The sequence below is a fragment of the Molossus molossus genome, unplaced genomic scaffold (assembly GCF_014108415.1).
Source record: "Molossus molossus isolate mMolMol1 unplaced genomic scaffold, mMolMol1.p scaffold_m16_p_10, whole genome shotgun sequence".
In the NCBI taxonomy this organism is placed as follows: Eukaryota; Metazoa; Chordata; class Mammalia; order Chiroptera; family Molossidae; genus Molossus; species Molossus molossus.
This window is the reverse complement of record NW_023425345.1, coordinates 61503130-61530438: the sequence shown is the minus strand read 5'-3', so window position 1 is coordinate 61530438 and position 27309 is coordinate 61503130. Positions and strand designations below refer to the sequence as shown.

Genomic DNA, 27309 nt, shown 5'->3' with positions numbered 1-27309 from the left:
ATAAAATCAGTAATATTTGAAACATTTATGAACTTCAAGACAATTATACAAATTCTCCATTCCTATTCTTATCTTTATTTAGCAATCTAAAAAATATAAAAGTCAAATTGTATAAGGTCTATCCCTCTAGATGACTGCCTGAAAACAAGCAGAGATACTGAAAAACCAAGAACATAATATTTAAATATAAATAAAAAATTAGGGACCAAGAAAATACACTGTACAGAGTATCTTAAGAAAATAAGCGTCAGGAAGGCTCACCACTACTCTCTTAAATCTCTATGAAATGGCTTGTTAAAGAGTATCTATAAAGAAAACTAATTTACCCAAATTACCTAAGTTTAAATGTATTTTTGCTTCAAAGACCTTCCAATAATACTCTTGGCATTTAAAACAGTTCAAGGAAGGGAAAAAAAAAATGTTTTCTCTCTTACTCTGTGCTCACATATTTCCTTCATCTTAAACTTCCTAGAGGACACCAGATATCTACCTAGGAACTGTGAAATGTAAGATTCCCTCTAACCTATTAATAAAGATCCAATTTGATCTCTAGGATCTCTCAATCTAGAAATAACTTTGACTTAGTTATTCTTCCACATCCTATTATTTTCTTTTGAAAAAAATCTACCAAATGTACAGCCTGCCAGTGAATAATCAACTGCTTAGTCCATAGATTTCATAGCTATTACTTTTGGTGAACAATTCTGATTTTTTTAAAGCTCTCTTCAAACCTAACCATTCATCAATAACATGCCAGTTTTTCAAAACAAATTAGAAATGACATTAAGCAACAAAATTTTCTTAGGAATAATACTAATTCTCACTTACAGTAACCTGAGGTGGTGGAGGCAAAGAAATAGATGGTGCTGAAGAAAAATAACCCAATGAACATTCAGTAAAGAATGGTGGTTGCACTGGTGAAGGAGCTGAAAAACATTTTGTAAGAGTTTAATAACAGAAATACTTCAACATGAATAAATCACATTTATGACGTTTGGAGAAATACAAATGCATCTAGGTAGAGTGTAACTTAGATTTCATTAATCTCTAATAAAATCTTTAATCTCAAAGAGACCACACCGCCACCTATTTAAAATTGTCCTTATGTTACTATAAAGTCAGCCATCCACTTAAGCTGACATTAGTCCCTCAAAACTCTTCACTTTAATGATAACAGGGAATAGAGCAAGAAAAGCTAAAAATGTATTTTTTTTTTTTTTACAAATCTACTTTATAAGAAATAAAACAAAAAATTCCCCTGAAACTGAAAAGTGCCTGAACTAAAGGAAAATAGTGATGTGACACCATTCTTCCCTTCATGTGGATCAAAGAAAGTGAAGAAATAGACTAAGTTGTGTAGAAAACAAATAGGACTAGAAAGGAAAAGAATTACCTACTACATTTAATCAATAAAGTGTACATTTTTCACATTTTAATATTCTGAAATAGTTACTGATGCATCTCAGTTAAATTATTAGCCTTTCTTCTTCCTTGGTAGCAAATAAAAATGTGCATTTTATGTTCAGTGGTTTCTTAAGACTCAGTAAAATATGGCAGATTCAACCTATTCTCACTACCCAAAAATTATATAATCTTAGGGAAAAATGAATGTTTCTTCTTTGTTCCAGTTGTCTCACAAGTCAATATGGACATTACCCACAAGACTTGTGGCCCATTTGAATATATACTGGACTTCAGAATATTTTACTTCTTAAAAATATAATCTGTAGTGAATATGGAAAAAAGTTAAAATCTGACAAACAGTACAGAATATATCTTCTGTATAATAATTTTTTTACAAAATTATTTTAAAAGTATAGCCCTGGCTGATATGCTCAGTGGTTAGAGCATCGGCCTGTGGACCAGAGAGTCCCAGGTTCAGTTCCTGCTGGGGGCACATACCTCAGTCGCAGTTTGTCCCCAGCCCCGGTTGGGGTCATGTGTGTGGCAACCAGTCAATGTGTCTCTCTCGCATCGATATTTCGCTCTCTCTCACTTCCTCCCTCTCTCCCTCCCTATCTGAAGATAAATGCAAAAATGTCCTCAGGTGAGGATTAAAAAAAAAAAAAAAGTACAGATCATAACATTATTTTATGGAAATACAGAGTATTAATAATATTCTCAACACTTGAGAACTACTATGAATCGTCTTTAAAGAACCTAGAAATAAGAAAATAAAAGATGTAAAGAGTTAAATTATAAAATCAAAACATATCATGTAAGATTACTAAACATAAGCCTAAAAACAATAAACATTACCCAAATCATATTATGCCTTATCTCTGGTTTAGACACACTAAAGTAGAATTCTAGTTCAATTTGGTCTCACAATATAACCACAGGGAAAAATATACTCATCATACAGTCTTTCAACTAAGCATTCCAGTTCTAAATGCCAACTGCATGTGGTTGTCTGCCTCAGTCTCATGTGTTTTAATTACTGACGATAGTTATCTCACAGCCAATCATCCCTGCATATCAACTAAAGCAAGTCTCTAGCTATCCAGGTTAGAGTCACATCTCAGAATATATAATCTAATTGAGGTACAGCCCTGATCAGTTCTAGCCAGTCTTTCCTGAGATGCCACTAGTATCATCTTCCATCCCCAAATTTGTACCAAGTATCATCACAGGAAGGAGGAAGAAGGAAGCCTAAAAACAAGTTAAGATCCTTTCGACTAAAATCCAAAATATCTTGGATATAAAGATACTTAAGAGATCAGAGGTTTGTTTTTTTAAAAGCACTGTCCTCATCTGCTTTTAAAATCTTCACTTTTTACATCAAATAATTAAGGGTTTAAACACCGTCTTTCTATTTAAATGCTACCTAGAACAATGGGAAATAAAAGTCAACATTACACATTTGAAATTTGCTCTCCAAGTACTTGTAACACCAAATAATGCCTATGGTTGAACAATCCACTAACAAATCTCCTGTTCACTACACATTTCTTTCAAGGTTTTGGGTGGCCCTTGCTGGTTTGGCTTGGCAGTCAGTGTTGAACTGAAGGGTCGCAGGTTCAATTCCCAGTCAAGGGCATGTACCTGGGTTGAGGGTTCGATCCCCAGTCCCGGCCAGGGTCATGAGGGAGGCAACCAATCGATGTGTCTCTCACATCTATGTTTCTCTCTCTCTCCTCCCACCTCCCTCCCTTCCACTCTATCTAAAAATTAATGGAAAAAGATTCTCAGGTAAGGATTTAAAAAAAAAAGGTCAAGGTTTTGGGTAGCTTCATGACCATTTTTTATTTAATAATTATGAATATGCAAATGTTTTAAGAGTTTTAGCTTGTACCTGGAGAACTGGTTTCACTATCTGTATCCATAGCAACTTCTTCATAGTTATCATATTGATAAATGCCTCCTCCACCATCAGTAGGTTGCTTATCTAAGGATCGTCTCAGGTCAGGATCTGAAGACTAATTACACAGGATATTTAGTTTCACAGCATTTTCTCAGTCTATTCTTAGGCTAGAAATTATAAAACAATCAACAGTTACTTTCTAGGAAACAGTATCAAAACTAAGGTGATCCAATTAGACCTGCCTATCACATTTGATTTGGGAAATTCAATGTACATGACAGGTGGTTGATAACTGTATGATAGAAAATGGAAGCTAATAAGGACTATCTATCTATACAGATGAAATTCTCCATAGTTAGCTGAGCTACTAATCACCTATTCCTCTACAAAATAAGATGACACCAAAATCTGTAATACTTATGGCCTCTCTCAATATAAAAAAATAGACAAGCCCTGGCCAGTGTGGCTCAGTTGGTTTGAGCATTGCCGCATACACCAAAGGGTCTGAGGTTCAATCCCCAGTTGGGACACGTACAGGAGGCAACCGAAAAATGTTTCTCTCACACTCATTCCACCCCACCCCCTGCCCTTTCCCTTCCTCTCTCTCTAGCATCAATGAAAAACATGTCCTCTGGTAAAAATTAAAAAAATAAAAACTAGACAAATAAATTCAAGTGTTTTGTCATCAAAACTATATTTAGATTATTTCAAAAAATTCAGTAACATTTTAGTTATAAGTAAATTATTAATAGCTGAAAACTAGAAACTCTTGGTCAGTGTATTTGCATATTTTCTTTTTTTACTTCTTACAATGTTTCACTCACAGAGATGGTTTATAACAAACTGAAAACTAGAAAAACCTATATAGATGGATATAAGAGTATTGTGCATAGAGAACACTTTTCTCTAAATAAAGATTCTATCAAAGTGTTTTTCAGAAGTTCAAATATTTATAAATTCCTTGCTTAAGCAAACAAAACTCCTGACTCCCTAGAATTAAAGAGCTCTTACTCTTAATATCCTTCTATTCTTCATTAGTACATTCACAAGTGTAGTCTCAAAGTTCAGAATTCTGAAAATTATCAATAGCAGCACTGGATCAAAATTAAATTTTCAATATACTTCCTGACACCATTCCATAAAAGACAATTAGTCATTCACACAGTATCAATGTTTTATGATACTAAGGGTTCACAAATACTTGATAACTAAACAGCCACTAAGGCTATTACTATGATTTAACTTTCTTTAAAATAAATCTATACCAATTAATCATGACACTCTTCTAAATCCACATTACTAAATAATGAAAAACTAATGAAATTCTGCCCCTGTACTAAAGTAGCAGCCATTTTTAGAAAAAGTCCTCAATACAATTTAGTAATCCTAATTTCTTCTAACTAGAAAATGATTTAAAAAGCTAAATGTAGGACTTGCTAACCATGATTTTAGTCTTCCTTTTATTCTATTTTTAACATCTGTAAGACTCATTCCCAATTATAACCTACCTTGCCTTCTCCCCAAAAGAGTTATTTATATAAAAGAACTTTATATGCTTTTTAGTTAACTGAATTTATTAAGGACATTTAAATTTGAGTAGTGTTTTGATTTTATATTTTTGCATTCCTTACTTTACTTCTTGACCGCCTCTTTCCACCAACCAATTTCATGAATCGATTGTACTGCTCTTCCTGATTTGAGAGATCTCGAATTTTTCTGATTTCTTCCTCTCTTTTCCTTCTCTCTTCTTCTTCAGCTTGTTTCCGAAGATCCTCTTCTTTCAGTCTTTCCTGTTCTTTTTGCTGTTGTAGTTTCTTCCATGCCTTTGTTTGCTGCTTCCTCAATGCTTGTTTAGCTTTAAATAAAAAATGTAGAAAAATCAGTATCTATTAGTTAGAATTTTCTAAAGGATAAAAAAATAAGCTTTAAAAATTATTTTTATTATCATCAAGTTTATTATATAAATAGCTGTTCCTCAATTCTGTTTACAAAAAATTGTCTTCCATTCAAGGCCCTATAATTCTTCTCACTCAAAACTTTGTGAATTAAAATCTAGACACTACACTGATATATAAAATCACTTAAAATAATTTAACACCCTGGCCAGTTTGCTCAGTGGTTAGAGTATCAGTCCACAGACCAGAGAGTCCTGGTTTTGATTCTGGCCAAGAGCACATACCTCGACTGCAGTTTATCCCCGGCCCCAGATGGAGTTGTGCAGGTGGCAACCAATAGATGTGTCCCTCTCACATCGATGTTTCTCTCTCTCTCTCCTTCCCGCCCGCACTATCTGAAGATAAATGTAGAAATATCCTTGGATGAGGATTAAGAAATAATAATAATTTAACAAAAATGATCACCTGTAGTGCTAACTTTTTTGGCTGAATGTGTCTTTGTACTGGTTTTAACTTTTTGCTGCATGGTTTTCGTCTTAGTCAACTTTTCTTTGCTTTCTTTCATCACCTGCTGTTCTTTTTGTTGCCATTTTTTACTGGCTGATTGAAGAGCCAAAAGACGAAGTTGTAGTTCAGATAGTTCCTCCTCGTCTTCACCAAGTTTCTTTAAAAAAAAAAGTTGCAATTTTTAAATTATTTGACTTTAAACATTTCACCAAGTCAAACCTTTATATGATCAAAATTTAAAGTTAGTTTTAAGACAAATATTTAAATAGCAAATATAAATAAAATAAGGAAACAAGATTACTTACCACAGCCCTAGACCCTAATTCAGTCCCTATAATACAAACAGAATTTCAGTCCCTATAACACAAACAGAAGATCAATCCGTGTATACATTTATGTATAGGGTTGGAGGGGAAGGGTACAACTGATGAAACAGAATAATACAAAAAAAGGAGCCCTGGCCAGCATGGCCCAGTTCATCAGGGGGCTGCTAGTTCAATTCCCAGTCAAGGGCACCTGCCCAGGATTGTGGGCTCCATCCTCAGTAGGGGGCATGCAGGAGGCAGTCAATAGACGTTGCGCTTTCACTCTGATGTTTCTAACTCTCTCTAAAAATCAGGAAACTATTCTTCAAACAAAGAAAAAGTTAGCTTTACCCAATAGCAACCAGAGGTGACCTCTGAAAGTGGTTCGCTATTCACTTGACCCAGAAAACCCCACAAAATCATGCAAGTCAAGAGGTTCAAATCTTCGTGTTCACTTTAAGAACACTCGGGAAACTGCCCAGGCCATCAAAGGTATGCATATTCAAAAAGCCACCAAGTATCTGAAGGATGTCACTTTACAGAAGCAATGTGTGCCTTTCCGTCTTTACAATGGTGGAGTTGGTAGGTGTGCACAGGCAAAACAGTGGGGCTGGACACAGGGTCAGTGGCCCAAAAAGAGTGCTGAGTTTTTGCTGCACGTGCTTAAAAATGAAGAGAGCAATGCTGAACTTAAGGGTTTAGATGTAGATTCTCTGGTTATTGAGCACATCCAGGTAAACAAAGCTCCCAAGATGCGCCGTAGAACGTACAGAGCTCATGGGCGGATTAATCCATACATGAGCTCTCCCTGCCACACTGAGATGATCCTCACTGAGAAAGAGCAGATCGTTCCTAAACCAGAAGAGGAGGTTACACAGAAGAAAAAGATATCCCAGAAGAAACTGAAGAAATAAAAACTATGGCCCGGGAGTAAATTCAGCATAAAATAAAGACTAATGAAAGTAAAAAAAGAAAATGTTAAGGGTCAGAGATTAGCATTTAACTGGGTTTCCCAAACAAGAAAGAATAAAAATCTGAAACCAGTGAACTAAAAATAAAAAAAATCAATTCAGGAGAGATAAGGAATGAAGAATTAAGTGGTTATCACATGATTTATTAGCCTTACAAGTAATACAGAGAACTGGTACGATGTAAGTCAAAATTCAAATCTACAAACTTAAACTTTTAAAAATATATATTTTATAATTCTATAAGGTAGAAGAAAAAATATGTAAAGATTTGCTTATATCTGAATGTTTAAGAACTTTTTCTGACTGAAATAACTTGATTTTTTTTACTCTACCTCTTTTGATATAATTTTACAAATTAAATTCTCTACATTTTAGCTACAATATATCCAAAAATGTCAGGCAACCTAAGCAGAGGTTATTTGGAGTACATGGATTTGCAGGGGAAGAACATAAAGTGTCTGTCTGGGTCCTTCAGCTTCCCCACCCCTTAAATGCAAAATTGTGTATTTTTCCTTTATGTGTATGCATAGAGGAGGAGGGGAAATCAAATCTAAGACTCAAAAAGGTCAAAGCCCATATCGTATCTAATAATTTTCTGATAGATGAACTGTAATTACATTTTTCCTAAGATCCAATTAAATTATTTAATTCTTAAGCATAAAGAAAACAGTAGATCATATACCAACTGGTTTCATCCTTATATACATTTTTATAAATCCCTAACTGAACTACCATTAAAATTCAGTTTATCCAAACCGGGATACGGTTACTCTTTCCACTACTGAAAAATACATGTAACAAATGAGTTTTTTAATTATCATGATTCTTTTTTATTCCAAGTCACTTAAGCATACCAAAGTCTACAGCCATGCTGTCAATATAGTAGTGACGAGTCACATGTGGCTACTTAAATTTAAATAACCAAACTTGAATATAAAATTTAGTTACTCAGCCACACTAATCATTTTCAAGTGCTTAATAGACACATGTGGCTAATACCTACCGTACTAAAAAGTACCGATATAGAACATTCTCATTATTGCAGAAAATTCTATTAGATTTTGGACAGTGCTGATCTACAGAGTTTAACTTAAAATAAAGCTATCATCACTGTTCCACTGAGACTTAAAAGTTTTTCATTACTGTTTGCATCTACTCCTTTTAGAATAAAAGAAATCACTGATTATATCACACAACTATATGCTATTTAAAGCAGTTACCTAATCAGCAAGAAGAGTACTAGATAAACCTCATTCAACTCCTTGCTCTGACAATTAAGTCCTATGTAACTAGACAATTCACTTAACCTACCCATATAAATCCTACCTTACTTAACCTGTAAAACAGATGATGTCAACTTACTTTATGTAGTTGTGAAGACATTAAAAAACATATACACACATATATATGCATGTATGTGCACATGTCCCGTTATGTGGTCAGTGTGCATGGGTATGTGTGTATATCTGTTACATTATCATCCTTAAATTCAGGACCACCTCTTTCCTAAAGCTCCTAGGCTATTTGCAATAATTACCATTTACTCATAAAAACTAGCTGAGATCTTAATAGAATAAACTACAGCTATTTCAGACTTCTAATTTAACAAAGAAAAGGCTTGGATTATTAAGTGCCTATTAAATGTCAAACACAGTGTTTGATGCCTCTGTATTTTATCCTGTGGAACCTTACAACAAACCCAGAGGACAGATAACATTAAACTCACTTTGTAAAGAAGAAAAACAGAGGCAAGCAAAGGCTTACACAGAGCAGTCAACTAAGAGGAGGAGCTAAAACTGGATACCAGGTCAAGGTTTGTCTAACTCCAAAGCTTTCCCGCAGAGGCTAATCCCCCCCCACCCAAAATTGAAAAAGAAAATTATCTGGATGAAAATGAAGTTTCAAACAACAAACAAAAGGATCAGCTAAGGAAATAAATAACACTTCCATTAAACACAATTTAATTGAACCCAGCGGAAAAATACTCAAAAATGTCTCTCCAGATTTTCTCATCACTAAGTTTATGTCCAAATAAAGATATAGCAATGATAAATAAATATTAGTGGAAAGCAATACAGAATTTCCCTTTTGAAAGAACAGAGTAAAGCAGTACAACAATCACAGAGCTATCCAATTCCACAAAGCAATACCTTACCTTTTCAGATAGAATATCTGAGGCACTAAGTCTTCTTGTTAAATTTTGTTCCTTATCTTCTAATCCTTTAAAATAAAATAGCATACTTTGAATACTCTAAAAGAAAGCTACAATCAAATTAAAACAAAATGTTAAATAATGTTTAATATTAATTATTTTAAAGGGTCTCATTAAGGGTCTTATTTTCTCAATCTCTTAAGCAAAATAATGCTGTTATAGAAAATGAAAATCTGACCAAACTTCTCAAATCAGCCTCATTTCTAAAAGTTAGAAGGCAAGTGATTCAAAATATTAAATAATAAATTAAAAGCCCATTTGGATAAAATAATTTGTAAACTAAAAATAATAATTTCAAATAAGAACAGAATGTATAGAGGTAGACAACAAGCAAAAGTTCATTACCAGATAATTCACATTGATAAAATACAATGATGATTATTAATTCTGATCTATAAATGAAATGAACTCAACATTTAGAAATTATATTGAATTTATACATTAAAGAAGTAGTCCTCTATTTATCTAGGAAAGCATCAGCAGAAGTAGGTTAAATATCAACACAATTAAATCCATCCACACATTTTCCCAGAATTCTAGCCTTGGGCCCAGATTTCTGAACAAGTTATTTAGAAAATCGTATATATATATACACACACACACACACACACACACACACATCTCAAATCTATAACTGCTTGACAAATCACACAATAAAGTTACAGTACATTTACAACAGTTCTGAGATACACTTTTGTAGCTAAAGCAGATGTAGTTAAAAACTAAGAGACTCTTTCCTCAAGATGACACAACTGAAGTCTTCTAAACTCCAAGTCCAGTTTGTTTTTTCCCTCATAAAACTATCTGCCAGTGTTCCAAATATCCTAACTTGATTACTTAAAACCCACTGGTTAAAAAAAAAAAAAAAAAGCGATCTATTCAATAAAGAGAAATTAGTAAACAAGTACCCTAGACAAAGTAAACAGAAGGCAAACACCAAATTTTGTATTCGGTCAGTTCTGCTATAAGGTTTGTTTTAGAAATGTTAATCTGTTGCAATATGACTGATATATTAGAAAATAATTTGAGCATAACATAAATTTCATGTTTGCTTAAGTGTGATTTATCCCCAAGAAACACTGAAAAGAATGCAGAAAACTATACCCAGGTGATCTAAACCATGTAGGACTACATAAACCCCCACAAAACTTTGAGCATCTATCAACTACTTCAGTTCACTGTGTATGTTTTCAGTCATATTCATCCACATCTGGTGTAACAGCTTACTGCCCAATTTCAAATAACCTTCCTTGCTCCACTTTATAATAATTCACAAGCTGAAAATCTTTCACTTCCACAAGGACACTTTAGGTCTTTTTCAAAGTTAAGTCACATTTACTGTAGATTCAAGCAATTTTTTTTTTTTACCCATTTAACATGTACAGCAGCAATACCATTTTTATTAGGTTCCTATCTTTTTTCATGTGTCACTGACAAAGTTTTTGAATGTTGTTTCCCTAACTCCATTTTGTTCATAAATCCTGTGATTTTCATTGTGCAATTTTGCAGTGTAGTGGTTTTTAGGAATGCATATGTCACGTTATAGCAAAACTGATCTTACTTCAAAGAACATTATAATAGTAATCATTATTAGACAAAAATGGAAAACAAATAATAAAGACATAAACAGACTTCCAATAATAAATGTAGAAAGCAGCCATTGGCTGGTTTGGCTCAGCAGGTAGAGCATCAGCCTGAGGTCCAAAGGGTCTCGGGCTCGATTCCCGGTCAAGGGTACATTCAATCCCCAGCCCCAGTTGGGGCCCTGTGGAAGGCAACTAATCGATGACACATCAATATTTCTCTCCCTCCCTCCCTTCCACTCTATCTAAAAAGTCAATGAAAACATATCCTTGGGTGAGAATTAACAACAACAAAAATAATTAATAAATAAATGTACGTATGTATGTATGTAGAAAGCACTAAACTTTTCTCCTACATGAGAAGCCTATTAGTTGATGAGAATCTATCTTGTCTATAACTGGTGACAGCACCTCCCTTTAAGGTAGCAGGCAGGCAAGTTTACATTAAGCTAGCAAGTATCGCATGAGCACAACGCTACCTTAAAAACAAGCACAAACCATAAATTTCAGACTATAAAAGAAGGTTATTATTTAAAACCAAACATATAGCCCAGCCAGTGTGGCTTAGTGGACTGAGTGCTGTCCCACGGACTGAGAGGTCCAGGTTTGATTCCTGGTCAAGGCACGTGCCTGGGGTTTTAGGCTTGATCCCCAGCAGGGAATCTGCAGGAGACAGTCAATCAATGTTTCTCTCTCATACTGATGTTTCTCTCTCTCAAAAAAAAAAAAATCAATAAAAACATATTTTAAAAATATATATATATGCCAAGCATATAGTTAGTCCCTATTTCATCAATGCCATCTGTCTCTACAATAAAATTATTTCAATTCTCAATACTTCCAAAATGAAAATTCATCTTATGTAGTCATGTAGTATTTAAAAAATTACACGGTATCTTAAACTGAGCTTGAGACGATCATAGGTGGTGTTAAAACCATAATAATGAAAAACACCACAGAAAAAAGTAACACTGAGGACATCCACAGTTAAATTACAAAGGAATTTTAAGGAAATTCAAGAAGTTTTAAGAAATTCCAGATGTGTATGGTATCATAGAAACCCCAAAATTTCAAGATTAGTGAGAAAATCATCACTGAATATAGATATCAACATTGTAGTCAGAATGATCCCTTGAGAATATGTATAAAACATATTATGCCAACCTTTTCCTCAATAATCACTCAGAATAAAAACCAAAGTTCTGACATGGCTCTACATGATCTATCCCTAGCATCTTTGACCTCTTCTCCCCCACTATTCACATCCCCCCATTCTCTCTTGTTTAGTGGCACAGGCCTTCTTTTATTTCCCAGAATAATCCAGTCAACCCTCTGCTTTATTATGGTCATTATTCTAGTTCAGCAATTTTCAACTGGTGTGCCACAAGAATTTTTAAGATATTCAATACCTGACTATTAAGTCGGGGCACTGAGCTCTTTTCTCTTAGTCTGTCAAATAAAAAAAATAACAAGAGCGCCCTGGCCGGTTTGGCTCAGCGGTTAGAGCGTCGGCCTGCGGTACAGAGAGACCCGGGTTCAGTTCCCGCTAAGGGCACGTACCTCGGTTGCAGTTTGTCCCCGGCCCTGGTTGGTCGTGCGGGTGGCAGCCACTCGATGTGTCCCTTTCACATCGATGTTTCTCTCTCTCTCTCTCTCTCTCTCTCTCTCTTCCTCTCTCTCCCTCCCGCTCTATCTGAACAAAAAATGGAAAAATGTCCTCAGGTGAGGATTAAAAAATAAATAAATAAATAACAAGAGCAAACGCAGTAACAGCCATTCTGTGTGAATGAATCAAAATTATACCTATTTTTTGTCAGGCAAAAAAATGTATTTCTGGTGTGTTGCAGAATTTTAGTAATTAGTTTGTATGTACCATGAGATGAAAAAGGTTGACAATCACTGCTCTAGTTCAGTGATTCTTAAACTTTAGCCAGCATTAGAATCAACAAGAGGGCTTGCTAAATACAGATTGCTGGGTTCCATTTCATTTCCAATTCAATAGATCTGGGGTAGTGTCTGAGAGTTTGTATTTCTATCAAGTTCCCAGGTAGTACAAGGACCACAGTTAGAAAATCACTGCCTTAGCTATTCATTCTATTTGCCTAGAAACCTCTTCTCCCTGACATCCATTTGGTTATTTCCTCACTGTCTTCAAAGCCTCTGTTTAAATCTCACCTCCAAATTCAGGCATCCTGATCACCCATTAATACTGCAACATGTACCTGCTACCCCATCTTACTTACTCTGCTACAGTTTCTCTCTTAATTATAACTGTTATTAACTGTGTCCCTTTCTAAAATGCAAGTCCATGAAGACATAAATAATTGTCTGTTTGGTTCAGTGATGTATTTCCAAGAGCCTGGAATAAAATGCTCTAATTTTTTAATGAATTAATTAAATGAATAAATGAATAAAAATGAAAAATGAATTTTGCAACCAACTGAAAGTAACCTTGCCATGAGTAATTTAAGTATTCTAGAAGGGGTAGAAAAGCACATTGCACTGGGTTAAGAAAGCATAAGAGGTAAAGTGAAAGAGTCAGTAAAGACCCTGTCCAGAAGTCTGGATAAAAAGACAAGTTAAGCCCTGGCCGGTTTGGCTCAGCGGTTAGAGTGTTGGCCTGCGGTCCCGAGAGACCCGGGTTCGGTTCCCGCTAAGGGCATGTACCTCGGTTGCAGTTTGTCCCCGGCCCTGGTTGGTTGTGCGGGTGGCAGCCACTCGATGTGTCCCTTTCACATCGATGTTTTTCTCTCTCTCTCTGTTCCTCTCTCTCCCTCCCACCCTACCTGAACAAAAAGTGGAAAAATGTCCTCAGGTGAGGAAAAAAAAAAAAGACAAGTTAAGGGAGAATGAAGAACAGGGAGGAGGGGATGTTTAAACTTTGGGATGGAACACTAAAATATGTCTATAATAAAACCCATCACGAGAAAGTGGTTAAAGATAAATCAGAATAAACAGACAGAGCAAGGTCCCAGGGAAGGTGGGAGAAGTTACAGTCAGGAATACAGGTTAAAAAAAAAGTGACCATGCCCAACCGGTGTAGCTCAATGGATTGAGCATCTTCCCATGGACTAAGAGGTCAGGGTTTGATTTCCAGTCAGGGCACATGCCTGGGTTTCAGGCTCGATCTCCAGTAGAGGGCATGCAGGAGGCAGCTGATCAATGTTGCTCTCTCACATCGAGTTTCTATTTCTCTCTCCTTTCCCTTCTCTGTAAAAATAAATAAATAAAAACATTTAAAAAAAAAAAAAAAAAAGTAGCCATAAACAAGAAGAGGGTCACCACTTCCTCAAAGTGGAAGACCTGAAGTGAAAATCAGTATGGATATAAGTTTACAGTCAGGAAGTAAGAAGCTGGAAGTTGAATGAGATAATCGGAAATAGAAGGCAAGCTCATAAGATAACAATAGAGATAAAGGCTGAGTAAAAGCCTGAAAAACGATGATGAAGGTTTAGAAGAGTTGTTGAGAAATGGGGAGGGGGAAAGAGAAGCTCACCAATAATTTAAAGGTTTGCATGCAGAGCTGAGAGTCTTGCAGAAGACTGGAGAAGAATATGTGTAAGTAGGAACACTATAACTTATTGATTCAGATAAATTTTATCCTTTTTGGTTTTCTTCCAATATCTCTTTACACTGCTGCCAGTTAATTTTTCTACAATAGATATCTGATCACATCATTTTCCTGCTTAAAAATATATGATTGCCCACCTGAAATTTAAAGAAATTCTAAAAATTTTTTGGTTAATCCTCACCCAAGGATATTTTTTCCACTGATTTTTAAAGAGAATAAAAGATGCCTGGCCGGTATGGCTCAGTGGTTGAGTATCAACCCATGCACTAAGAGGTCACCAGTTCAATTGCCAGTCAAGGCACATGCCTAGGTTGTGGGCCAAATCCCCAGTAAGGGTGCATGCTGGAGGTGGCCAATCAATGTTCTCTCTCATCAATGTTTCTATCTCTCTCTCTCCCTTCCTCTCTCTCTAAAGATCAATAAAGAAAAAAAATTGAAAATAAATAAATAAATAAAACAGATTAGAGAGTGAGAGGAAGTGAGAAAAGGGGAGCGAGAGAGAAACAACGATGAGAGAGACATATCCTGTGTGTAGCACAACCGGGGTCAGAAATCAAACATGCAACCCAGGTATGTGCCCTTGCCCAGGAATCAAACCTGCCACCTTTTGGTTCGTGGGCTGATGCTATAACCACAGAGCCACACCAGCCAGAGCAGAAACTCTAAATTCTTTAGCAAGCCCTGGCCAGGTAGCTCAGTTGTTTAGAGTGTCATCCCCATAGACAAGGTTGCAGCTTTGATCCCCAGTTGGGTTACATATAAGAATCAGGCAATAAATGCATGTGTAAGTGGAAAAACAAATTGATGTTTCTCTCTCTCTCTTTCTAAAATCAAATGAAAAATAAAATAAGTTATTTAATAAGATATTCAAGGCCTTTTGTAATCTGATCTCACATATACTTTTATAAATTCATATCCTACCACTCCTAGAAACATATCATATAGCCTACATTGCACCCATAACTAAATATCCTTTAAAAGATCTGTGACATCAGCTGCTTCTTTGGTTCATCTGACTTTCTAAGTGGAAAAGACTAATTTTTCAAGACATATATCAAACATTTCCATAACAATGAAAACTTCCTAAATCCAAGTGGGGATTTTTGATCCTTGTTCTGTGTTACTGCAGGCTTGCATAAATAAATCTTTATTATACTCTGTGATACTTACATGTGTCTTTTCTATCCCTCTGGATTATACTTTTCAAAACTATCTTCTGGAATGATGGCATTAATTTGAAGAAGAAAAAAAATACCCCTAAGAATATGCAACCAAAATCAGTCGGCACTCAGGTTTGCAACCAACTTTACACCATATGGATGACCTTGAAAATCTTAAATATAAAATGGTCCAAGAGCAAGTCTACTCAAGTACCTAGCAACAGCAAATGCGAATCCTCTCTGGGGAATTCACCTTTGTGCCAGGCCTCAAAAAATTCCCACCAAAAAATTTCAAAGAAAAGGAGCACCTCATTTAAAATACAAACAAAAAGTCAATCACTAAGTGTTCAAGAAAAGAAGATACTGAAAACAAGAACCAGGAAAGACAGCAAACATCTGAAATCAGAGCCACAAAGACCTCAAATACAACAAATTAACAGGCAAAGGGGAGAAACAAAACAAACCTATGGTTAACGTGCTTAAAGAAATAAAGATACATTAGAAAAAATAAGTAAACTAAAAGGAAGGTGCCAAGTGATCTGAAAACAAAGTAAAAATAAAATACTAAAATAAACTTGTAACTGAAATTTAAACTCAATAGGTAGACTTAAGACTCATTAGACAGCCCTAGCCGGTTTAGCTCAGCAAGTTGGAGCGTCGGCCTGCGGACCAGAGAGTCCCAGGTTTGGTTCCTGCTAGGGGCACGTACGAAAAATAATAAAAATAAAAAAGACTGATTAGGCAGTCACAGAGAGAAAAGTGAACTGAAAGATATAACAACTGAAATTTCCGAGAAAGTAGCAGAGTTATAAAGAGATGGGAACTTAAGAGAAGTTAATGGAAAATGGAAGATAAAGTGAAATGATTTAATATAATATACATCTACAGAGTTTCAGAAAAGAGAAAATTGGACAATATTTTTTAGAATAAAAACAAAAGCACAATATATCCCAAACTCTATACATAAATAAATAAAACTATAATCAACACGTCATAGTTAAACTACAGAACACCAAACACAAAAATAGGATCTTTAAAACAACCAGAGAAAGATTACATTCAAACTAGAAATTAAGATAGCTGAATTTTCAAAATCAATAATGGAAACCAAAAAGTATCTTCCATATGTTGAGAATATAATTAGCCAATCTAAAATGCTAAACCTAGGAAAATTATTTAACATATACCTGGGAACAAGATCTCAAATGCTCCCTTTTTCTTTATTTCTTTCTTTTTTTCCTTTCTTTTCTTTTGATTTTAGAGAGAGAGGAAGAAATAGAAACACTGATAAGAAACAATTATTGGCTATCTCCTGCATGCCCCCTATGGTGATTGGGCCTGCAACCAGGGCATGCATGTGCCCTGACCAGGAATCAAACTGGGACCTCTCAGTCCATGGGACGACCCTCAATCCACTGAGCCACACTGGACAGGTGAAAAATTTTTTAAATGTATTTTAAGCATAAGTAACTCTAAAGTAGAAAGAAGAGTGAGCCAAGAAAGTGTTAAATGTGTGGGCAAAGCTAGACAAATACTGGTCCTTGTATATCAGGGAGAGAGTAAAGACTTTGATTAATTAAAAACGTAAGAATTCATGTTACAACTCCTCGAGGAACCAATATGAGAATAGAAACTTAGTAACTAACCTCCAAACTAGTGAAAGAAAAAAGATTATATTAAAAATATAATCAAAAGAGTCAAGAAATAAAAAGGAACAAAGGAAATCCAAATATCAGTTTAAAAAATGTGAATGAACTATATGTTCTAGTTAAAAGACAAAGACTGTCAGACTAAATTACAAATGAAATCTGGCTCTATACTATGTACAAGTGACATTTGAGATAAGAAGATATTATAATAAGACTTGGAAGAATGAAAAATAATATACAAGGCACTTATACTTATCAAGAGAAAGATGGTGTGGTATGGCTATAAATATAGACAAAATAGCCTTTTAGGCAAAAACATCACTAGAGATAAAGAAGGTCACTACATAACAATGAATCAATTCCCCAGCTTCAGAGTACTTAAAGCAAAGTACTTAAAGAAAACCACTATCATAGTGGCAGGTTTCAACAAATGTCTCAGTAATAGATCAAGCAGATTAAAAAGTGAAGAAAGATATGAACAACATAAAAAGCTTGATCTAACAATCCATATGTTTCTTTCAAACACATATAGAACAGTTCTAAAAATCGATCATATGCTAAACAATAAAGCAAGTCGATACAAATATTTCAAAAGACTGGTTGGTATTATATGGATTTCATTCTCTGACAATGTAATTGACTTAGAAATCAGTAACAAAAAATACAGCTAGAAAACTACATGCCTGAAAGTTAAATGCTTCAAAATAGGCTACAGGTTAAAGAAAAAGAAAATTTTGAATTTTTAAAATTTACACTTCACAAACTGAGATATAGCTAAAGAAGTTTCATAGCCCAAAATGAGCTGAACAGGAAAGAGGCTGAAAACTATTAAGTTTTATTTTTTATTTATTTATTTTTCTTGACTGATTTTTAGAGAGGAAGAGAGGAGAGACAGAGACATCGATTGACCACCTCCTGCATGGCCCCCCCCACTGGGGATCAGGCCCACAACCTGGGCATGTGCCCTGACCGGGAATCAAACCGGAACCTCTAGGTCCATGGAAATGATGCTCAATCCACTGAGCCACACTGGCCTGGTGGTAAGAGATTAAGAATAATTTTTTATAAACTTTACAACTTACAGAAAATGTACATATTACTAGAAAAATATAGTTTACCTAAACTACCTTAACCAGAAACAGGAAGCATGAACAGTCAATAGTTTAAAACCTTCCCAGGAAAAAACTCCATCCAGGCCGACACTTTAACCAGTAAGATTTACCAAATATCCCAGGAATAATTTCAATCTTGAACTAGTCCACAAAATAAGGAAACCACTCCCCAACTCATTTTGAACTTCACAACCTCATATTAAAACTTGGCAAGCAAAAGAAGGGTAAAAAAATTACAGGCTTTGAACTCACATAATTCTAAATAAAGCACTAGCAAACCTTTATGAAGGTTGTAAATTGTCCAAAAGTGCTAAAACTCCACTGTCCCATCCTGGCCAGTGTGACTCAGTGGTTACAGCATTAAAAAAAAGAATTCAAAAGTCTCTCAACTAGGAAATGGATAAACAAACTGTAGCATAGCTATACAAAGAACATTCAGCTATAAAAAAAAAAATAACAAACTACTAATATCTACAACCACATGGATGAATCTCAAATACACTATGCTAAGTGAAAGAAGCTAGAATCAAAAGGCATCGTACAGTATGATTCCATTTATATGACTTTTTCTTTAAATCCTTACTGAAGAATATGTTCTTATTGATTAGTTGCCTCCCATACGTGCCCCAACCAGAGATCGAACCTGCAACCTATGTATGTGCCCTGACTGGGAATCATACCCACAAGCTTTTGGTATTTGGGACCACACCTCAACTAACTGAGCTGCCCAGCCAGGGCTATATGACATTCTTGAAAAGGCAAAAACTAAAAGGATAAAGAGATCAGCAGTTACCAGATGGGCTAAGGGTTTGGGAAGTGAGGGATTAACTACAAAGTGGCATGGAGGAATCGGTAGGAGTTAACAGAACTGTTCCATATCTTAACTGGAGGCTGGTAATGGTTTCCCACCTGCCTGCATTTGTCAAAATTCAAAAAACTACACACTTAGAAGAATAAATTTTACTGTATATTATACATGTACAAAAAGAAAAGCCCTGGCTGGTTTGCTCCGTGGTTAGAGCGTCGGCCACAGACCAAAGGGTTTCACGTCAACACTGGCCCTGGTCGGGGTCATGTGGGAGGCAATCAATTAATGTGTCTCTCTCACATAGATGTTTCTCTCTCTCTCTCTACCTCCCTCCCTCCCTCCTTTCCACTCTATCTAAAAAAAAGAGAAAAGAAAAATTAACAAGTGAAATCCATGCTATATAAAAATGATATGTCAATGATCTAGCTGGATTTATTCCAAATACACAAGCCTAGTTTAACACTACAAAGTCAATTAACATAATCCACTACACCTTAATAAAGGAGAAAATTAGATGCCCACTATTACTTATACTAAAAACTAGATTATAAATTTTGACCAGCATGTAAGGCCAAAAAAATTAAAAGATTAGAATGAAACAAACATCATCATTCAAAGATATGACTGTCTATGTAGATAGTGCAAAAATAATTCACGGATAAATTATTAGAATCATTTCAATGAAGCATGTCACCAAAATAGGTAGTTACTCCTTTAGAAATAGAAGAATCTTACTACTTAATTGAAGCGTTTAATTCCATTACCTTGACTGGATTCAGTAGTGTCAGATTTCAGGGAAAGTTGTCTTGTTCCATCTTTAACTTTTTTCAATCTGTTCTTATCTCCTGGTAAAGTCAATTTTTGCCTGAGTGGTTTTAATTCAAATGCCTGAAAAGTTTTGACCTGTGTTTTCTCCTCAGGAGCTACTTCTTTATTTGAGTCCTTTGTAATACTGACAGTATCAGTGCTTGTTTGGTCCTCAGAGTTCAATGTTTTAGGATCTTCTTGCACATTCTCTTCTTTGCTACTCAAAGCTAGTTTTTCATCCTTATTGATGCACTCTAGTTCCAACTGTATTTGCTTATACTTCAAAAGTAAATCTTCAAAAGTTTCTTCCCCACAGTTTTCACTTTTTGATGAATAATTTTTTCTTAATGGAGATCTTCCAAAACTTTTGGCTGAACAGCATATTAAGGAAACCAGTTTCCAAAAAATTTCCAGTTAATTTAACAAAAACACATTAAGTTATAGATGAATTGTCTCCCTTTTTTCAAGAAAGATGAAGTGATATTTTTAAATTACTAAATTCCATTTAATATATGTGCTGCTAATGCCCACTTTCATTCTGTGCCCATATTTCAAATTTAACAAATATCCATATAAATAGTCCACTTACAAAATCACTAGTGTCAATTATTACCCATAGTATCCACAAGTATTCCATCTGGTTAGGTTGTAACATCCTTCTTTCTGTAGGTATCAGGAAAGCCCATAATGAGCTGACGTTAAAGATTCCTTTCTGAAGGAAGAGGGGGGAAACTGAATGGTTTGTCACAGATGTGGATAATTTACACTTCAGATATTCAGGAGGAAAGTTTCTTCTTTTTAACAATTTCTTCTCATGTCTCAAATTTTAAAAAATACAGATAAAAAATGAACACTGACAATTATTAAGACTGATTTATGAATAAGAAACACTTGCTTAAAAACCTAATACATAACAATCTTAGAGCTTATCAACTATATTAACATCCAACACATGCATAACTAAGACAATGAAGGCAGTTATATAATAAAAAATAAAACTTTTAAATTGTATTCAAAATGTATCTTCTAAACATTTTCCCCTAAAGATATGTACACCTAAAGCAATTATTTTAGTTATTTTCTTCTCCAACAGTGATAAAAACAGCACAACTTAGAAATGGCTACAAAGTTCCAAACTACAATTTTTATTCTAAATAATTCATACATATGAAAATTGTTACACCTCACTTTTCCAGCCTACAAATTAACAAGAGAAAACACAAGTATTTCATGTGGTTTTACTACAATATGTCATTTACAGATCATTTGAATTGGCTAGAATATAGCATTACAGTTCCCAAATGTTTCTTCTGTTTAACAACCTACAAGACAAGCAGCTTGCAAAGATTTTAAACTTCCCTAACGACCAATTCAAGAATGGGAATCAACACCAAATATATTAGAAACTAAACAAGCATTACAACTGAAAATCTTAATGGTTCTAGCAAAACTGTTTTGGTAAATACTTGGTTCTGTCTCTCCTCTTCAGAGCCAAGTTTCTTGAAAGAACACTAGTTTCACATTACCTGTCTTACTCTTCAACCACATGGAATCTGGCTTCTGCTGACTGAATTTATCCCCCATGTTTTCACTTTTTACCTTACCTCTCTGTAGCATTAGACACTGTAAACCACTTCTCTCCTTGTTTCCCTACCTCTTTTTTCCCCCCTTTGTCTTCAAACTCCTTTATCTATCTTCAACTCCTGCAATGATGGTGCTCTCCAGTGTAGTCTATTTAGTCTCTTTCCCTTTTTTTTTTTTTTTTTGTTAATCCTTGCCCGAGGATATTTTCCCCATAGATTCTTCAAGAGAATGGAAGATAGTGAGGGAAAGGAGAGGAGGGGAGTATGGGAGAAAGGGAGGGGAGAGGGAGAGAGAAAAACATGGATGTAAAAGACATATCAATTGGTTGCCTCCTGCATGTGCCCCAATCAGAGCTGGGGATTGACCTGCAACCCAGGTACTCGTCACCGATTGGGAATTGAAACCAAAACCCTTGGTGCTCAGGTGGACGCTCTAACCACTGAACGACACTGGCCTGGGCGAGCCCCCCCCCCCCCCTCTCTCTCTCTCGCATTTTAATGCACTCTCATAGTTTTCCGTACTATGAAAAGCTTTGCCTGGTAATACACATTTGGAGTTCTCCCACAAGCCATCCCCCATACTGCTGCTACACTAATCTAGAATACACATCGTGTCAAAACTCTTCCCCCTTATTTATTTATTTATTTTTTTTAGAGAAAGGGAGGAGAGATAGAAACATCAATGAGAGAGAACATCAATTGGCCACCTCCTGCATGCCCCCCACTAGGGATTTCGCCCACAACCTGGGCATGTGCCCTGACTGGGAATCGAAACAGCGACCTCTTAGTACATGGGTTGTCGCTCAACCACTGAGCCACACTGGCTGGGCTCTTCCTTTTTTTTTTTTTATCTCACCAAAAACAGAATCCCAAAATCCTTATAATGGCACAGAATTTCTTAATGATTTGACCTGTACTTCCTTTCCAATCTCACCTTTCCTCTGTTCATCACAATTTATGCACAGCTGTGTGTCTAGGTTTTTCTGTTCTTCAAATTGACCCCAATTCAAATGTCACCTATGTGAAGCCAGAAAATTATTTGCTCTCCTACCCCTCTGTTATGTATTCTTTGTACATAAATTCTACAAGTATCTTCATTTACATCTCATTTTTCAATAGAGCTATCTAAAGGCATGACTCCAGTAATTAAAAAAAAATTTATATATATACATATATATATGTATATCATCCTGGCCAATGTGGTTCAGTGGCTGAGCATTGACCCATGCACCAAGAAGTCACCAGTTCAATTCCCGGTTGGGGTACAAGCCAGGGTTGTGGGCCAGATCCCCAGTTGGGGGCGTGCAGGAGGCAGCCAATCGATGTTCTCTCTCCCTCTCCCTTCCTCTAACATCAATAAAGAAAAAAAAATTATTTTTTTAAAGATATATATCATAACCTTGGAAACATCTGTAAAGGAAAAAGATTCAATACACTTAACAAGAAATAAAATCAGGACAGAAAAATGAGGAAAAGTAATTGAGTTATGATTTTAACTGAGTAATCGTCAAAGCTAAATGAAATCTTTTTTATTTTTTTTATTTTCGAGAGAGTGGAAGGAGTGGGGGAGAAGGAGGAGGAGAGGGAGAGGATGAGGAAGCAAGAGAACGAGGGGAAGGGGGGGGCATCTCCATTGATTTGCTGTTCCACTTATTTATGTATTCATTAGTTCATTCTTGTATGTGCCCTGAGGATCAAACTCACAACCCTGGCATATAAGGACTAACCAACTGAGATACCTAACAGGGCTGAAATCTACTTCTGTCAATACAGGACAGCTAAAAGCAAACACTTAAAGGATTTAATTTTTAGCTGGTCAGGAAACAATTTCTAACTGAAACCTGGTTTAAAAAAAGAATTGCCTGTCAACCTTCACAATTGCAGATGAAAACAGAATGACTTTCTACTGAGAGACACTGGCCTAATATTTTAACTCTCATCATATTTGAAAGTTTAAAACAGTAGTCATCCAAAGGAGACAGATGCTAAGACTGACAAAGTGTCTATCACTAAGAAAAATTAAAAATGAATGAGAATGCCCTTGCTGGTGTGGCTCAATTAGTTAAAGCGTCATCCTGTAGGCCTGGAAGGTGGCAGGTTCCATTCCTCGTCATATGGATGTTTCTCTCTCTCCCTCCCAACTTCCTCTCTCTCTCAAAAAAAAAAAGAATGAAAATGAGTACTGCCCCTGGCCGGTGTGGCTCAGTTCAGTTTGATTCCTGGTCAGGGCATATGCCCAGGTTGTAGAAGCATACAGGAAGCAGCTGACTGATGTTTCTCGCACACCAATATTTCTCTCTCTCCCTTTCCCTTCCTCTCCCTCTAAAATCAATTTTTAAAAATATTTATGTTTTGCCCTGGCCAGTTTGTCTCAGCGGTTAGAGTGTCGGCCTGCGGCTCAGAGAGACCCAGGTTCGGTTCCCGCTAGGAGCATGTACTTAGGTTGCAGTTTGTCCCCGACCCAACAGGGCTGTGCGGGTGGCAGCTACTCGATGGAAAAATGTCCTCAGGTGAGGATCAAAAAAAATATTTATGTTTTTATTAATTTTTATAGAGAGAAAGGGAGAGATAGAAATATCGATGTGAAAGAGCAACATTGATCAGCTGCCTCCTGCACACCCACTACTGGGGATCGAGCCTGCAACGTTGGCATGTACCCTGACGGGGAATTGAACCGGGACCTTTCAGTCCATGGGATGACGCTCAATCCACTGAGCCACACTGGCTGGAATAAAAAATATATATTTTTTAAAGAAATAAAATAAGTACTGCAATAAAATTTGGTTTATTCTATTTCTTTTAAGCTACAACTAGCATACCTTAATTATTACAAAGAAAAAGGTTAAAAAAATAACAAACACCAATCACCTGTACTCATGCTGCCTCACTTCTGGATTATGGAAATGAGCCACAGAAAAGTCGTTATTCTTTCTTAATGCAACATTTGTAAAATAAAACCATTATTATAATCAACAGTGGAAATAAAGATTAAACTCAGTACAAACTTGGTCTTAAAGAAATTTGAATAAAATTTCTTATTACAAATTTTGTTTGCTCACATTATACAAAAGTGGCTGGGAACTATGTTTTCCTTCACAAATTCTTAAAAGAATACCACCTCTAGGATGGATTAATGATACTTCTCGAGAAAAGCAATGAGGATCAAAACAAGCATCCTTTTCTTAAACGCAGCATCTGTGAAAAGAAAAACACCAAGACAGCTCATTTCCAATAATTTACTACAGAAATAAGACTAGTTATCTTCCTGTATTTTATTTTCACAACTTCATATGCCTGTTTATTAATAAAAATGTATGAACTTAATAATTAATAAAGGCATATGGCAAATGAATGGACAGAAGGAAGGCAAAGGAAGGAGGAAGGCAAACCCACTCATCACCCTCTTCTCTAACAGAATTTAATAAACTTTGAGTTCCCATAATACTTCTTATGTACCTCAATTTGAACCGTTTACATTAAACTAATTATTTCAGTCTCTCTCTGCAACACAAATTAAAAGTTTCATCTTTTCTATTTTTAAAATATATACATATATGTACTTAAATACTTTTCTGTTTTTAGATTCAGAAATGACAATAAGCAAATCCTTGGTTGATAAATATCTTGGTCAGAGATTTTCTAACTTAATTCAAAACATCCTCTGTCTCTTTAAAAGTTACAGACCTACATGATTTTCTCTGAAAAACTCTGGAATACTCCTAACCCAACTTTTGGTTGCAGAAATAAGTTATTACAAGGCACTAGCACCAGAAGCTGCTGCTACTTAACCTAAACCTACCTTTCTTGCTCCCTCTATATCCTGACATCTGAAAAAGACCATATGGTTCTAAGTATTCTATAAAAATAATGTTGAGTGCTTTCCAAACAGATGACATTATATGTAAGTTCCATATGTAATGACTATATTAAAAAATCATTATACCATGGAAATTACAACCAATAATAAAAATGCTTAGTAAACTACTTTTATGCAGTTAACACAGAGTAAGTCAAGACATAGTTCTAACAACCCATCACAAAATAGCAATACTTCAGATGACTGATTCCTCAGTATAAATCCTGAGTAAACTCAGGAATGTTAAAGATAACTAAGAATAAGGTTGGAGGGAACAAAAATCTGTTTGCTATTTTCCTTTTCAACCTCTCCACAATTTCCACCCTTCCAAACATCCCCATGGCTTCCAATATGTTAACATTAAAATGCTGTTAAGTTTATCCGTCTCATTCTGACCTACATATGTCAGCACTAAGAATTATAAAATGTCCATAAAGTAAACATAAGAAGTAGAGAAGTTAAGGAGGTCAAGTTTTTCAAGAAGATATATGAATTTAAAACCTCTGAATTAACAGTTGGTGAAGATACTACATGGTCCTTTTTTTTTTCCACTTTAAAAGACACTAATATGTTAAGAATAAATTTTTTAAAAGGTAAAAACAAAATAATAAAAACGGCAGGATTATGCAGAATGAACCGTAATTGACAATATCAAAGTGTAATATGATAAAAGAACAGTATTCCCCAAATTGTTTATGGCTAGATTTCTCTCTACAACAATCCAAGTTTAACCTCACATACAAAGTTCCTGTACCAGCAAAAACAAATGCTAATGGAACTTGGGCTTCTGATGTATTATTTATTACAAATCTGATTTTAGACTGTCTTGGATTCCACTAGCTTGGCCCCAAACCATGACAAGGTTGAGGTTACAAAGCAATACACCCAATAAAGCAATCTTTAAAAACACTATAGAGTGACACATGGGGATTCCCAAAGAACAATTTACTTTATGGTGACAGAAACAAATAAGCGATTCTGATGGTACGGAAAAGTTACTCATCCCACAGACCTAGTAATGACGCTAAAGGGAACTTGAGTGACACACCCAGAGCCGACCGCCACGTTAAGGATACAACTCTTTCGAGGTGGAGAGGGCTCACGCCAGCTCTGACTGCCGTTGAATCCGGATCCCGCTCCTCCTCCCAGAGGTGCTCTGCCCCCCGGCTTGCCTCCTCGGTCACCCCCTCCACGACCCCGACTCCAGCGACTCCCACCCCGGTAAGGCCTGCCTCGAAAGCGGAAACGGTCCAAGGCGATGTGGCTCCGTTCCCAGAAGGACGGCCGGGGGTTGCTTTCGGACAGTGAGCTCGAAGGCATCCGCACGGAGGGCTGGTGAGACCGGAATGACTCTTTGGGTCGGTAGCTGCTGTGTCCCCTGAGGTGGCCCCGCTCCGACGCGTGCCGCGAGCGTGAGAAATTCCTCAGCTGCTGCTGAGAAGAGGACGACGACGACGAGGAGCCACCGCCTCCGCCGAATCCACCGCCCCGGGCCGGGTGAGGAGGCCTTCGCCGCGGATACATTAACAGCTCGCAGCCGCTGCTGCTGCTGCTGCTCCGGCTCCGTATCTGGCTGTTATTATCGTCATCGCTGATCTCCCCATCTTCTAGCTCCCCTTCTTCTTTGGGCGAGAGGCCACTGGAGGCTGGGGCTGGAGTATCAGCGGTCGCCATCCCGGGAGCAGAGCCTTCCACACAACCTCAGCCCTCCGTCCGGGGAACCGCCCGACAATTACCTTCCTCCTCGGTTCCCTTCTCTTCTAGTGGACCCGGTCGGCAGGGCCTTACCCTACTCAGACACCTAGCGGGCTGTGCTCTCCAACTTCCCAGCACCCCAGCTCCGTCTCGCCGGATCGTCGCAACCCAGTTCCCTACCCTAGCGCCCCCTTGCTCCTTCGCGAGCGGGACTCTTCCGCCTCGCGAGAAAGGGGCTCCGAAAGTGGCCCTGCCCGCAACGTCACTTCCTGCGGCTCACAGGAAACAGGG

At 36.4% G+C, this 27309-nt stretch overlaps 1 protein-coding gene and 1 pseudogene across 7 annotated transcripts in view; one reads left to right on the top strand and one right to left on the bottom strand.

Annotated features, from left to right (window-relative positions):
* The window catches only part of ZFC3H1 (zinc finger C3H1-type containing), a 61788-nt gene extending 34523 nt beyond the window's left edge, over positions 1–27265 (bottom strand). For 2 of the 7 annotated variants that reach the window (XR_004958262.1, XR_004958263.1), the window contains exons 1-7: positions 26400–27265; positions 19842–20255; positions 9138–9202; positions 5665–5863; positions 4936–5159; positions 3296–3419; positions 829–926 (exon numbers count right to left, since the gene is read on the bottom strand). Coding sequence is in view for 5 of the 7 variants with exons in the window: in XM_036250732.1 (XP_036106625.1) it covers positions 829–926; positions 3296–3419; positions 4936–5159; positions 5665–5863; positions 9138–9202; positions 19842–20255; positions 26400–26997 (1722 nt within the window). In the remaining 2 variants the exon portion in view is untranslated. Of the gene's footprint in view, positions 1–828; positions 927–3295; positions 3420–4935; positions 5160–5664; positions 5864–9137; positions 9203–19841; positions 20256–24335; positions 24399–24526; positions 24663–25256; positions 25387–26399 lie in introns of those variants that run through there. The other 5 variants (XM_036250732.1, XM_036250733.1, XM_036250734.1 and 2 more) reach the window with 4 other exon arrangements.
* On the top strand, positions 6260–8165 carry LOC118623229 (annotated as a pseudogene).
* Positions 27266–27309: the final 44 nt, after the last annotated feature.